At 37.6% G+C, this 15,810-nt stretch overlaps 1 protein-coding gene across 1 annotated transcript in view; it reads left to right on the top strand.

Moving 5' to 3' along the window:
- The window catches only part of LOC126235477 (protein bicaudal C), a 167,366-nt gene that overhangs the window by 119,562 nt on the left and 31,994 nt on the right, over positions 1-15,810 (top strand). The window contains exons 8-10 of the mRNA XM_049944197.1: positions 8,026-8,142; positions 8,225-8,473; positions 8,657-8,764. Coding sequence (XP_049800154.1) covers positions 8,026-8,142; positions 8,225-8,473; positions 8,657-8,764 — 474 coding nt within the window. The remainder of the gene's footprint in view (positions 1-8,025; positions 8,143-8,224; positions 8,474-8,656; positions 8,765-15,810) is intronic.

The raw sequence follows: 15,810 nt of genomic DNA, 5'->3' as shown, positions 1-15,810 counted from the left end.
GTGTCAAGGATGGGGGAGAATCAGCCATGTCCTTTCAGAGGAACCATCCTGGCGTTTGCCTAGAGTGGTTTAGAGAAATTACAGAAAACTTAGGTCTAGATAGCTGACCTGGGTTTGAACAGTCTTACTTCAGAATGAGAGTCCAGTGGGTTAACAACTGTGCTACCTTGCTAAGTCCACCATTAGCTCTACATGTGAATTGGAGGGAGGTGAGAGGGAAGGGGGAGAAGATAAAAATGGGGGAAAACTATGTAGGTGTGTTAATGGTATTGGGGTTGTGTGTGTGTGTGTGTGTGTGTGTGTGTGTGTGTGTGTGTGTGTGTGTGTGTGTGTGTGTGTGTCTTTTTTCTGGCCAGGGATAGTTAAGAGAATGAAGGGACAGTTCCCATCTGCACAACTCAGAAGCTGGTGTGGCAGAGGAAACCAGATGGGACAAGGTGTGAAGCAGCTGTTGAAGTGCAGCATGCTGTCACTGAATGGTCCAGCTCTCTTGGTCACTGTTTGGTGGTGGCCCTTCATGCAGACACAGCTTGTTAGTTTTTATGCAAACATAGTGTGTGTCAAAGCAATTCCAGCTTAATTTATATATCACGTGGCTGCTTTAACAGGTGATTCTACCTTGGATGGGGTAGGAGACGAGTGATAACGGAGTGGATGGTAGTGGGAGGATGTACGAAACAAATCTTGCTTGAAATTCATATTGTAGGGATATGAATCATGATGGGAGGAGTTAGGAACAGGGGTGGAGTAGGGCCGGACAAGGACATGCATAGGTAGGATGTGCTGTGGAATACCACAATGGGAGGTGTGGGGAGGGCACAATGAGAGGTAGTCATAATCTTCACAGTTAAGGTTATCTGTTTGCTCCAGTCATTAATGGTGTGAGTCAAGAGTGGTTCTTTGTGGCCAGTGTGGGTATTTGGGTATTTGGGTATGATAGGTGACTGCTCATAAGACTCAAGAAATGTTTCCGCACAAAGTTAGAGTAGTTTCAGGATGTGAAGACCTAAGTAAGACCCTTGGCATATTTGGAGAGTGATTGTTCATCACTACAGATCAGATGACCACAGGTTGTTAGGCAGTAGGGAAGGGACTTCTCATTACAGAACAGGGAACAGAACAGGGAACATGGAACTTCAGACACTATCTACTAGGTCATTTATATATATTGTGAAAAGCAATGGTCCCATAACACTCCACTGTGGCATGCCAGAGGTTACTGTAATGCCTGTAGATGTCTCTCCATTGAAAACAACATGCTGTATTGTTTGCTAAACACTCTTCAATCCAGCCACACAGCTGGTCAGATATTCCGTAGGCTCTTACTTCATCAGGCGACAGTGCAGAACTGTATTGAACGCCTTCCTGAAGTCAAGGAAACTAGCATCTACCTGGGAGCCTGTATCTAATATTTTCTGGGTCTCGTGAACAAATAAAGCGAGTTGGGTCTCAGACGATCACTGTTTCCGGAATCCATGTTGATTCCTACAGAGTAGATTCTGGGTTTCCAGAAACTACATGATACGCAAGCAAAAAAATGTTCTAAAATTCTACAACAGATCGACGTCAGAGATATAGGTCTATAGTTTTGCGCATCTGCTCGATGACCCTTCTTGAAGACTGGGACTGCCTGTGCTCTTTTCCAATCATTTGGAACCTTCTGTTCCTCTAGAGACTTGCAGTACATGGCTGTTAGAAGGGAGCAAGTTCTTTCGCATACTCCGTGTAGAATCGAATTGGTATCCCATCAGGTCCAGTGGACTTTCCTCTGAGTGATTCCAGTTGCTTTTCTATTCCTTGGACACTTATTTCGATGTCAGCCATTTTTTCGTTTGTGCGAGGATTTAGAGAAGGAACTACAGTGCGGTCTTCCTAGTGGCCCACAAGAGTCAGTGTCATTGAATATGTTCTCCATTTGGTTTTCTTAAGCCAAGCAACAGAGCAATACAAAATTCAGATGCAATCTGCTGTATTTGCAGTGACATCCAGCTAAGGGCTAGTAACACGAGACTTCTCTTGACAAAGCATCTGCAACAAAAGCACCAGGCCTGCTCTTCTGTGGACAGAGCCAGGCTGGAAGGTCAACATACTACATGATGTCATGTCAGTGTATTTGCCATGCTCACCAGGGATCAACACTACCAGCATCAAACATTGAGGGGTGTAAACAAACAGATTCAGTGTTTTTTGTATCCCTGAACTGTCTTCTGGTGCATCCACACCTATCTCCCCAAAGAATCATTGCCTACACAAAGCCATTCTAGACACATAACCATGAGAGCTGGTTACAGGTAACAAGCTGAAGCTGTCTGGGGCATGAGCATAGAGATTATCTGTGGGCGTACAGTATTCAGGCTAAATGGGGCATCCTGGGTGACTGGGTTCTTGTAGTTACACAAACATGTAGAAGGTAGGATTTCGGTGAAGAGTGGGGGTGAGGAGGGACAGATCCATCCCAGACTGTCTCCCCTGAGTCTGTGAAAGTAGCCATAGAATCTACCAACTTACCTGCAACCATTGGTTGTGTTGTTAGAGGTAGCTCATTACATTTGTGCTCGGAGTATGCTCGAAACTACCGTGAAGTGTTCAGCAGCAAGGTATGTGAACATGACAAATAACAAGCTGCCTGTCCACATTTTTGGCCACTGCCAGACAGCCGGACAGTCCAGGTGCTGAGTATGCAGTTCAACATGCAGTGCTTCTCTACAATGATTGCTTCATGGCCTGTTACACCTGGATTCTTCCCTTAACACCAGTGTTTCTGAATTGTGTAGCTGGAAACACTGAAAAATTTCCTTCATACTTGTAACCCCTCTGGCCTGAATTTTCTGTCCGTGTCCCCATCTGTCTATCTTAGTCTGCTAGTTCAGTTCTTCGAACATCTGTGACACAATCTCCTTTCGGTCAAATAAACTTTTGACCATTCATGTTGGCCTTCTCTGAATGCATTCTATGTTAACTGTTGTCCTCTTGTGTATGCATCCCACACAACTGTGCAGTATTCTAGGATGGCTCACACAAGTGTTTAATATGTGCTCTTCTTTGTAAATTGATTGTTTCACAGATGATAGTTATCTACAATGGAATAGTCTGCAAGAAGCTAAATAATATTCAGTTAGCTCAAACTGGTGCAAAGACTGACAACTTGTTTTAATTTTCAGAAATGTAAAACTGTTCACTGAACAAAGTGAATAAAATGTAGTATCCTATTGTAATCAATCTCGGAACTTTCATGCTGTGAACCAAAATGTTTGATTCTATATAAATTTTGACCTGACTTGCGTTAATTTTCTGACCTATGTTCAGAAATATCTACAGAGTAGAAATGTGTAATTTAGGTAAGAAAATTCACCCAAGTCAACCCAAAACTTCTACATAATTGAAAATTTCAGTTGACAGTGCAACAGTCCTGAGGTGGCTACATTCGTTACAATAGGATACCAAGTTTTTTGCGTATGGTTAAGTGCACAGTTTCACATTTCTGAACATATAAAAGAAATTGCCAGGATTTGCACCACGTTAAGACCTTATGATCTAACTGAATATTGGTTATCACTGTTAGCATTCAACCGCGATTCTTATACATATTTCAACAATGCGTTTCAAGAGACAATGCTCTCATCATCAGGTTGTAAAATCTATGTCATGAAATTAAACTGACTAAAAAGACAAAATACCATCACCAATAGTTGGGAAGTCCATAGAGTAAAACAGAATTAAAAGTATATTGGACTGTGGGTCCTCGTCTTACATTGAAGTTGTTGACACAAGTCAATGGCCGTCCCATAGCTACCAAATATGCTGTCGACTGCGCCGGCTCGGGAGCTGTTGTGGACTGACGTGCCTAGGTGTTGTGGCGTGGTTACAGCGGTGTGCTTGACGGTAACGCTATGCTATTGGGTGCCTCATTTCCTTATTGCATTGGTCTGCCATCGTTAGCCTCTCGCAACTCCGTCATTGACATGCTACAAGTTTAAAGTCGCATGCCTGCCCTAAAATAATTCTAAAAACCTGCTAAAAAATCTCATTTCTTTAAAGTTATCTTGTACATTTAGGATATTGCTTTGTTTCTTTTCATGGATAGCTATCTCGAATTCCTCTAGTAAATCAAGTTTCCTCCCTTTCTTTTCTACATGCAATATTTCTACGTTGTCTTCTATGCTATTAAGGGGATGGCCTGTTTCATATATATGGTTCGCAACAGCTGATTTGTCAATTTCCTAACCTGAACGCATCTTTATGTTCTTTATACCGGATCGCGAATGATCTTCCTGTCTGCCCTATATATTTTGCATCACAAGTTCTGCACTGAATCTTATAAACTCCCCATCTTTCAAACTTATTTCTCTTCTCGCCAGTATTGTGCTTAAGGCTATACCTCACTAGGTTATTAGTCTGAAAAGCTATTTTGACATCGTATGGCTTAAAAATATTTGCTGTCTTTTGTGAGACTTTTCCGTAGCATGGCATCGTGATAATTCTCACTTTCTCTCCATCAGGTTTATTCTTTTTGCACTTATTACTTTTCCGTAACAGTTTTTTAACCATATCTATTCTGTAACCGTTATTCATCGCTATTCTCTTAACAGTATTAATTTCAGTCTCCCTATCTTTTTCACTCATAGGTATATTGACTGCCCTATGCACGAGACTACAGAAAGCAGCTTCTTTATAAGCCTGCGGATGGCATGAATCATTCGGGATCATGGCATCAGTCGTAGTTTGTTTTCTATAAACTGAGAACGCATGTTTGTTGCCCTGCTTTTTTATATTCAGGTCCAGAAACTGTAAACAATTGTCAGTTTCATACTCCATGGTAAATTTTATTTTATTATGTGCGTCGTTGAACTTTTTTACTATTTCCTCAATGTCCTCACGGGAACCATCGACAAGTAAGTGTCGTCTACATAACGTTTGTAATAAATTTTATCCATAATGTTATCGTCAGAATTTAGAACTATCTTCAAGGTCATTGATAAAAATGTCCGCCATAGTTCCTGAAATACTGGACCCCATGGCTAACCCATCGTCCTGAATATAAAATTTGTTATTAAATGTAAAATAATTAAAACTTATAATGAGCTGTAGGAGTTCAATAAATTCAATTGTCTCTTGCGTTGAAATTTTACCATATTTCAGGAAATTTCTCTTAATGATTTCTATAGTTCCGTTAACCGGAACACTGGAGTATAAGTCCTTAACATCCAACAAAACCAAACGGGAAGTGACAGTGACTGGCGTATCTTTAATTTCACCTATCATGGTCATACTACCATGCACCGAATAATTATTATTATACACGTAAGTCTTTTTCAGAATTTGGTCCAACATTTTCGTTGAATGCTAACAGTGATAACCAGTATAACAACTGCTACCTCGACTCCATAATGGATTGTATCATAACTGAATATTTATGCAGCTTCTTTCAGACACTATCATTATAGGTAACTGAATCATCCATGAAGTCTGTGTTCTAAGATTTTATAAGAAATGGATGTGAAAGTTATTGGATGTTACTTCTGTTGATCACTTCAGCTATACTTCTAGATGGGTGTGATTTGTGCCTCTTTCCAACCACAAGGTTTGTGTACACACACTTAAATTCATCAGAGAATGTTTCCTGTTCTAAACTAGAAGACAAAGTATTTTAGGATTGATTTGGTGAAACTGAATATAAGGGCAGACTAATTTTGAATAAAATGCCACACTCAAGTTGCTGTCACAGCTGCTCTGAATAACTGAAAGGTTAAAATAATTTCAAACAATTTTTTTTAAGTTCTGTCTTTGACACACTGTATCTTAAATACTTCTAAATCGATTTCAACTTCAGTCTACAAAAACATAGTGAAATAAATCCTCCAAAAATAACAGCCAGTTCATAGATAAATATGGATTACACATATGTATTCTGGTTATTTATCAGTGTATGTTTGACAATGAAAAGCTATTATGCAGATTGTACAAAATAATGAACTTCCACTTCATCTAATGGAAACCTGATTTAAAGATGAACCAAGTGTCTTCATAAGATGAGTTGCTTCAGATGGTGTACCAGCACAAATCAATAGTCACAGCACCAGCTGTGTGTGGTAGTAATCATCTCTGACAAACTGTAAAGATAACTTGAAGTTTAAAAGTGCTGTCATAGAGCTGAGAATTTCTGTGTATTTTCGGTGTGTGCGCATGCATGCATGCATGCATGCATGCATGTGTGTGTACTGACTAAAATCAATCTTCATAAAATAAAAAAAAGTTTGTGCTTCATAGCTAGTGTCTTTGCTAATCTAAACATTGTAAACTGTTTACCATTTTTTGATAAGAAGTTGTAATGTACTCAATAGCACTTTTGGTGTAAAGAATATTTAAGACAATCACTAAATGGACAGTAGTAGTTCATGCACTAACTCTGGAGAGTGATATTTTTTAAATTCAGACCACTGTTTGCAAGGCCATTAAGATTATATATAGTCAAATTCAAGAAGACAATAGGGGTGACAGTTCATTATTTCATTCAGTCAATAAAATTGGAGTACTTTGTCAGTGTTCTACTTCTCTTGGAACCAGAGCATATTTTCCCATCAATATGAAAAGACGCACATTATTACAATGATCCACATCTACGTCTATGTCCATACCCTGCAAATCACTATGAAGTGCATGAATGGAGGTATTGTAACTGTCACTAGGGCTGCTTCCTGTTTCATCCATGTAAGGATTGTGGAAAGAATGGTTGTTTAAATGCCTCTCTGTATGCTGTAATTAGCTTGATCTTGTCCTCATGGTCCCTGTTGAAGTGATATGTAAGTGGTTGTAACAGGGATTATCATAGTGACAGTTTTGTGGACAACTGGATTTCAGTGTGTTGTAAAATTTTCAAAAAAACTTTACCAGGTAATTACTTCAACTAATTAAAACATGGTAACAGATGCTAATATCTAATCTCACTTCCTGTTGGATGTTTCAGTAGTGTGAATACCTACAAGTAATGGAGACTCAATTCCCTCACTCGTCAAAACTGGATGAAAGTGCAGTTTTCAAAAGTGTAACGTAATGCAAACAATTCTGTAACTATATTGCACTAATGATAATCTCCTTCCTTTGCTCTGGTGTTGCAATTGTTTACGAAATTGATACAGATTACTGGCTTTAAGTAGGCTAAGCGTCCAGCAACTGTTCTATAATGACAAAATAATTTACTGGGCATTAGTCTTTCCTTTTCCAATCAATATTACATAAGAAAACCCATTTGGCATTGGAAAACCGAATGGAATGACTGCTCCAATACACATTCTTTCTAACTAATGTGATTAGATTGTTTTGAAGTTCTCAAATGAGATCCTTCATTCCGCAAGGTTGGCAGATGGATGGAGGGGGGTCTGAGTGATCCCTTCCTTCTCAATTTTTGTAACTTAGGCCCCACCCCCTCCTCTCGGAGGAAGGAACCCCTATTCCTGAAAGCTAGGGTAGTGTTATGTACTTCTGTATGCACCTATTGGTAGCATTAATATTTTGACTCCTGATGGTGAATACTGGTCACCAATTCTCTCAAAATATTCTCAATGCAGTTTCTGTGTTCACAAAAGCGCATGAAACTTTGTAGTTAATATTTAGGATTCTGATATGTTTACTTTTGCTTATCAAACATTGTTAAGCAGTCCTTTCAAGGAGACACATAACTTAGTTTACTTAGTACTCTGTACATTTTATCCAACATAAGACATAAGTGTTCAGAGAGGATATAAAGATAAGCATTTGGTTCAAGTTAATACTTCATTAATGCATTAAATGTTCAAAAAGTAACAACACTGTTACACCTCCACATTACCAATATTAACATTTTGCCTTTGAATTCAGATATGTAATTGTTAAGTGTACTAATGTCTGTCCTGTACATTCATAATTAGAACAAAAGTTGGTAAAAACCTTTTTAGTATAAGCAATAAAATATTAGACAAAAAGCTTAGATCTATTTCAGAATTATTACGCTTTTAGTGTAGGTGAAATTTTATCATGATTTAATTTCAGGCAAGATATATGAAGCAAGAAAATTGCTACTGAGCCTCAAGGAGCCCTCAGTTCATGCTGATATACCAGACTCTTACTTCATCCCTGACAATCATCCAGTATTTGAAGTTAACAGTAGTATGTATATCTTGAAAAAGTTCATTAATCACCGAGTTCACGAAGAACATTAAATTAAAATGGTGTATAATTCATTTTCCAGGTGGAAAAACTGATAGTGAAAATTATGACACACCACTGCTGATGAACAATAATTACCAGTGTTCACCATGTTCTTCAGGATACAATTCACCATCACTTCCACTGCTCTCGCCAGACCTAGCTGGTCAGGCTACTCCATGGGGATTGTCAACTGTTTTGCCTTCTCTACCAAGCCCATATCTTCCTCCTCATCTGTTCATGCAGCATCCTTCAATTCTCAGCAGCATGTCTTGCAGCAGTGGATATGCCAGTCGGTCAAACAGTCCTTTATCACTTGCCTCGGAATCAAACATGTGCAAAGGTAGTTGGTAGAAACTGTAAACTATAAGTATGTTCTCATGTTTTATTACTGCTAGAAACTGTAGACAAATTTAGTAGTTTCAGAATGTTAACAAAAGTAATTGTTTGTTTGAAACATCTTTCAATGTTGCAGCAAATTCTCCACTAAGTCATTCAACTAGTCCAGTAAGAAGTCCTGCAGAGAGCCCAAGAACAAAAAGTTGTTCTCCAGTGCAGGATGACACACTCACAAATATTTCTGGTAAGTTTGTCACACTTGTCCAGTTATGGTCTCTTCAAATTGTACTTCAGAGTGAGTTTAAGTTCTAAGCATATGAAAAAAATGTATAACTGAAGTAAGAAGAATGAAAAATCTTGTTAGTGACATGTGGGTTAGTCATTTTTATTGGTAAAAATATAGGAGTACTTAGTTAAAGACAGTGCAAGAAGTACAAATAGGCAAAGAACTGTCATACATGCATTTAGGCAGCCACACTGTAGCCTACACAATCACACTAACCAGGCTGACCATCTGTGGGCAGGCAAGTAACTCGTGTACACTCAAAGAACACGTTCAATAGGGCTATACTGAGCAAGCTGGCAAGTGCTCACACATGCCTGTGCCTCATGGGGCAGCTTAAGTGAAACAAATTCTTGGCTTGCATTACTGAGTATTTTTAGGTTCTTAACTGCTCTTACACATGCTAAAGATATTCCCCTTATAACTATTCAGTACTGGCATCCAACAATTTAGATGATTTTGCTATGGTTACTATCTCTTGCCATCATTACAATTTCCATAAATATTGCACTTAATATTTCAAAAAAACAGATGTGAAAGATATTTGTTGAACAATTTAACATAGTTATCAAAAAGGTTTCATCATTAGAGGTCTGTTCAAAAAATTCTGGTACTTGGTTCACAAAAGTTTTCTACACCAACATTTCCCTTATTGTGCATGGTCTCCTATAAAATACTCACCTCGAAAATTCATACCACTCCCAATGCTGTGTCCACTTCTGCAAACAATCTTTGTACACCTCTTTCTGGATCATGTGAAGTGCTGTCTGCGAATTTTCTTCTATCTCGTCTATCATTGGAAATCATTGTCCTTTAATGGGGGTTTTCAACTTTGAAAATAAACGTCTGCAACGGCCAGGTCTGGAGACTGCAGAGGATGGGGCAGCACAGTGATTTTGTTTCTTGTGCAATAGTCATGCACCAACGGGGATGAATGTGCTGGTGATTTGTTCGACCACATTTCAGTCCATTTCATCTCACGTTTTCTTGCAGGTGTCAAAACACATCCTTATAGTACCCTCAATTAACAGTTTGTCCCTCTAGCACAAATTCATCATGAACTAATCATTCAAAGTCAAAGAGAACTATTATTATGACACTGACATTTTACCTGACCTGACAAGCTGTTTTTCTTTTTCTTTTCTTTTCTTTTCTTCTTTTTTTTTTTTTTTTTTTTTTGCATTGGAGGAACTTCCCCAACCTATTGTGAAGACTGAAACTTGGTCTCAACATCATAATTGTTGGCTGAAGTCTCACCACCAGATGCTCTTCAAGAACATCTCATTCTCCTTTGCGCAGCCCAAAAGCTCTTCACAGATTCAGAGATCTTTCCTGGTCTTGACTTGTGAGATGTGGGATGAACCTGGCAGCAACACAATGCATTCCAAAGTGCTGTGTCAGGATTTTGTGACACGATCCAACTGAAATTTTACACTATTTTACAATCTCTAGGACAGTCAGTCTTAAATTGTTATGCACGATTTCGTTGATGTTCCTGACATGAACATAGTCAGTAGACATTGAAGGGCATCCTGAACGAGGGTCACCTTTGCCTTCCATCCAGCACATTTTTAAAATGTGCGAACCATTCGTAACACAAAGTATGGTTTGAACACTTGTCACTGTAGGCTTCCTGCATCATTTGATGTGTCTCTGTAAAGTTTTTCTCGAGTTTCATACAAAATTTAATACACATGCGTTGCTCCTCTAACTATGCCATCTTGAAATTCGCAAAGTGTGCAACATAACATTCTACTCAATACAGGACTCAACAATAACTAACAGACATACAACAATGAAACTTCTGGCAGTTACACATTGTGCATGTGTGCGTGCAGGGTTTCCAACCACATTTCGCTTGAACACACCATTGGTGTGAAATCATAAATGTTACAGGATGTTTTGAACAGACCTCGCAAGTACATCAGAAAACTATAGTTGCATTTTGTGGAAAGGGAACTGTCTCCAGAATATTAATTCCCTTATAGAGAGCAGCATTGGAAAATACTGTACATATCATGTTTCAAAAATACTCTTATTTTCAGTGTGGTGGCCACTGCAGCGTTCAGGAAATTTTCCCTAAAATTGATGTGTCCCTTACCACTTTCTTTCCATTCAACTAGGGGCACTTCTTCAGTGAGATTTTTTTGATACATTGAAATCTCACTGAAAAAGTGTACTCATTAGTTAAATGTTCCACACAATTTTCTCAAAATACTTTTAGCAGCATAACAACATTTTGATTTACTATGCACAGCGACAAGAATATACTTAATTCTGTTTAAGAGTTGTTCCACTGGAATGCAATGTACATCAAACCTTATACTGCGACCCTTAAAAACACCTTCTGTTCCATTACAAATTTGACTAGACACCTTGGATGTGGAACTGGTTAGGAGAGCCAGTTCTGAAATAGCCTTTGGCTCATAAATAACAACATAGGGGCAGATCGTGAACTGTTAAAAAATAATTTTCATAAAATTTATTTGCAGAGCTTTCTTCCTTGGATCATACAATTACTGTAAGTGTTGTCTGTGATTGTTGAAACTAGACAGCACTGTAGTTCATTTCGAATCAGAATGTTTAATTAAGATCTTTTTTGGATAAAAATTGCACACAGTAACTCGGAAGCAGCTCACTAAATGAACAAGATAAATTTCCTATGTGTACTATCATCTAAGTCCCACACAGATCTCTCTTGCAAAATTTTTAATATTTCACTATGCAGCTATTGTCAGCCAGGAAACTCTGAAGACAAACCTTGTCTGTACTCACTCTCCACACAATTTCCTCACTCAACCATCTCCCAGAACAGTGTATCCTTCCTCATCCTAAAACTACTATTCTCCTCCATCCCTTCCATCCCGTGTGTTCCTGGACTACTGCAGATATATAGCCACAAATGTAGTCCACCACTGCTTGACTCTTTTACTGCCACCTTTCCAGCCATGCCATCATTAGCGACACAGCTGAACGAGATATAAAATTTAAAATTTTTCAAGCCCGTTGACTAATTTATACAAATAACATCCTAGATGTTCACTAAAATGCACGTTAATGCAATGCTCTAAAACATAATTAATAAATTATGAGGGACATGAAATAGATACAGACTGATGTCAAAATGAATTTGTAGTAGCTTTGTACTTAGAATGGTGTCACTGAGATGAGCTGAGAAAAGCTGATGGATAAAAATTGTTTCCTTTACAACATCAATATTGCATTTAACAATGGTGTGGCCACTTGAAGTTGACACATCAGCTGGAAAATATTCAGTGATACATTTCTTGCTTTCTGAAGGTGAAAAACTGGCTAAAATGTTTCCTTGAATGGCTTTACAGTATGGTGAAAATTCTGTGACCTACAGAAATTTTTATAAGTGGTCAGAACAGTTCAAAAATAGTCAAACCTCAGTGACTGACAAGCACTGTTCTGGCCAGCCAGTTGCATTGTCAACCCCTTCACTTCAAACCCACATGTTTGTGAAGACTTACATATTACAGATGAACCTACAGCAAAAACAGTTGCAGGCTGAAGTACAGCACAATGAGTACAACATCGGTCCTGAAATTACTTTATATTACATTACATTTATTGTATTCCATGGATCCCTTGGAGAGGAGTCTCTGTGACGTGGAAAGAGTCAGTTTTTTCCTACTCAGATATATGGATATTGTAAAATTCTTGTGCAGACAAAGCTATGAGCTATAATCCTTGTGAAGATATTCATAAATGGAATAAGAGTTGGCCAGCAGGAAGTTCGTTAATTCTCTCTGCAATCGATCTTTATCACTTACAAGACCTTTGATACACTCTGATAAGTTCTTGAATTTGAGTACCCATGTATTTGACTACTTTTTGTACTAATGTTAAGCTTTTATAGTACTTATACAGATCCGTGAAATCTTCTCGGGTGATCAGCCGAGTAAAGGCGTCGTCTTCTCGCAATGTTTCGAAGGGTTTCGTACCCATCATCTTCAAGCGAAGATGATGGGTACGAAACCCTTCGAAACGTTGCGAGAAGACGACGCCTTTACTCGGCTGATCACCCGAGAAGATTTCACGAATGGAATACGCCGAGAAAGTCTCAAATCACACTTATACAGATCGTTTTTGGTTCTAGTATTATCATGTTTTGCACTATTTTGTGTAAAAAGTGACATGTTGGAAATGACATAGATCAATGAGTATATGTACTGAGTAGTAGTAGTAGTTAGAATACAAAGTTTCTTAAAGAGGTCTCTGCATGATCTAGGACTGACAGCAGATATAATTCTAATGATTCATTTGTGAATTTTGAAAATGTTCTCTTTGTGAGAGGAGTTTCCCAAACAGATAATTCCATAACTCATTAGTGAATTGAAGTAGGCCGAATAAACTAACTTTTTCATTTCTAAATTGCCTGTTTCTGCTATTGTGTGTACTGCAAATGTAGCTGAACTAAGTCATTTCATTAAGTTTAGAGTGTGAGTTTTCAAATTTAGGTTGTGGTCAATTTGTTCCGGTAGCCCTAAAAATTTGACACTGTCTACAGCTTTAATTTCATTGTTTGAATATATTGTACTTATAGGGTCAGGTGTTCTGTGTGAGGTACTAAATGGTATGTACTGGGTCTTGTCAAAATTCAGTGACAATCCATTTGCTGTGAACCACCCATTGATACTTCTAAATATTTCATTAGCTGATTGCTCAGCGAGATCACGGGAACTAGTTTCTTATACCAATACTTGCATCATCTGCAAATAAGACAATTGTGACACTGCATATGGAAGGTCATTAACATATAATAGGAACAACAAGGGACCTAAAATAGAGCCCTGGGGCACCCCTTCTCTGATGGTTTCATATTTTGAATGACTTGTTATTTGGTAAGCCTGATACACACACACTGTGTCTTATTAAAAAGATAAGATGAGAACCATGAGCCTGATACTCCTGTTATCCCATAATTTTTAACTTTTGTATACAGATATCATGCTTAACACAATTAAAAGCTCTAGCCAGATCACAGAATATTCCAAGTGGTAATAAATTTCATTTATTGATTCTAATATATCATCTGTAAAAGTGAATATAGGTTGATCAGTTGAAAACCCTTTCTGAAATACAAACTGATCGTGAATGAGAATAGTTTTCTGTTTTCAGTGTTTATAAAGTTTATTGTACATAACCCTTTGAAGCACTTCTCAAAATATTGCCAATAATGAAATGGGATGGAAGTTTTCCACTGATGATTTCTCCTTTTTTGTGTAATTGTTTGACAATAGCATATTTAAGCCTGTCTGGAAAAGTATCACTGTGCAGGGATTCATTACATAAGTAACTCAGTATGTCACAAAGTTGTGAGGAGAAACTTTTAATAATGGTAATGCTGATTTAATCATAACCACTGGACCATTTGCTTCTAAGAGAGCTAACAATATTATAAATCTCTTTCGGTGAGGTAGTATATAGTTGAATTTTGTCAAACTCCAGTGTAAATGCATTTTTTAAATATTTTAAGCTGTCTTCTGAGGAACTATGCATACCTAAGTTGTCTGCTAGTGAAAGGATTTTGGAGGTATCTCTAATAAACTCATTATTTACATTTAATATAACTTCATTTGCCTGATTAGTTTTCCTGTTTCACTTTTTACTGTGTTCCATATAGTTTTATCTTATTAGACATTTATTTTTCTTGGAAATAAATACATTTTGAGGTTCTGATTGCATTGTTTCAAATTTTATGATATAATTTGTAATATGATTTAGCTCTGTAGTCATAATTTTCCCTTGACATTAAATACAATCTTTTTGTTTTGCAAGATACTTTTATTCCATTTCTAATCCAAGGTTTTGAAACATTTAATCTATTTGCTTTGATTACTTTCTTAGGGCAAAGTTTTCAATGTTACCTATGACAATATTAGAGAAGCAGTTACACTTTCCATTTATCCTGGGTGAATTGTATACATCTTTCCAGTCTGTATTCCACAAAGTTTTTTATACTTTAAATTCCTGTTTCATTTATTATTTGTACAGTTTCCCACTTCCTGTTATTAGTTGAATCAGACCCCACTGGATTAAATGTAAGCAACTGAGCATGATGATCTGAAAAGCCATTAAATATTGGATTTATACTAGGATTTGCTAGTGTGGCAGTATCTATGAAAATGTTATCAATAGCAGTGCTGCAGGTACCCATAACCCTAGTTGGAAACTGTACTAAGGGAGATTATAAGAAGTTGTAAGAGACTATAGTATGGATCTTCAGTGACTATCCTATAGAAAGTTTAAATTAAAAACTCCACTTAGTATGAGTTCATTATTTTTAGAAGTTAAGAAATTTAATATTGCATCAAAATGTTCATTGAATAGCTGGAAATTACCAGGTGGAGCTCTGTGTATTGTGACTATAATTATTTTTCTTTTGTGTGTTCCTACTTGTGTGGTACATGCTTCAAAATGCTGATCACTAAATTATTTAAGAATGTCAATGTTTTTATAATTGTAACCCTTTCTAATGTGAGTGGCCACTCCTCCTTTCTCCATCTTAGGTAAGGTAACACAAGGAAACAATACTGAGTCTGTAGAGACTTAAAAGAATGCTATGAAAGGGAAGGTGACCCTTTCCATGATAAGATTTTAACGTCTGATGAAACTTGGGTTCACCATTTTGAATCATAGCCCAAAAGACAGAGCATGTAATGGAAGCACATTAGCTTGCTTGTCAAAAAGAAATGCGGAATGCAAGCATCAGTGTGAGAAAGTCACATTGGTTGTGTTTTGGGGTGCTCAAAATGTCATCATTTGTGCCTATTTGTAAGATCAGCATACAATAAACAGGGCCTATTGCTGAGACATACTCACCAGCAAAGTAAAACTAGCAATGACAGAGAAACGTAGTGGATCTAAAAGGAAGTGTGGGACATTACTACACATCAATGGTCATTCTCACACTGCCCCATGACCCAACAAAATGCAGAAAACATGAGTTAGGAGATACTAGCTAATTCTTCCTACAGTCT

This window comes from Schistocerca nitens, chromosome 2, assembly GCF_023898315.1.
Source record: "Schistocerca nitens isolate TAMUIC-IGC-003100 chromosome 2, iqSchNite1.1, whole genome shotgun sequence".
Classification (NCBI taxonomy): Eukaryota; Metazoa; Arthropoda; class Insecta; order Orthoptera; family Acrididae; genus Schistocerca; species Schistocerca nitens.
Note: the sequence above shows the minus strand (reverse complement) of the source record. Positions and strands in the feature narration are given on the sequence as shown.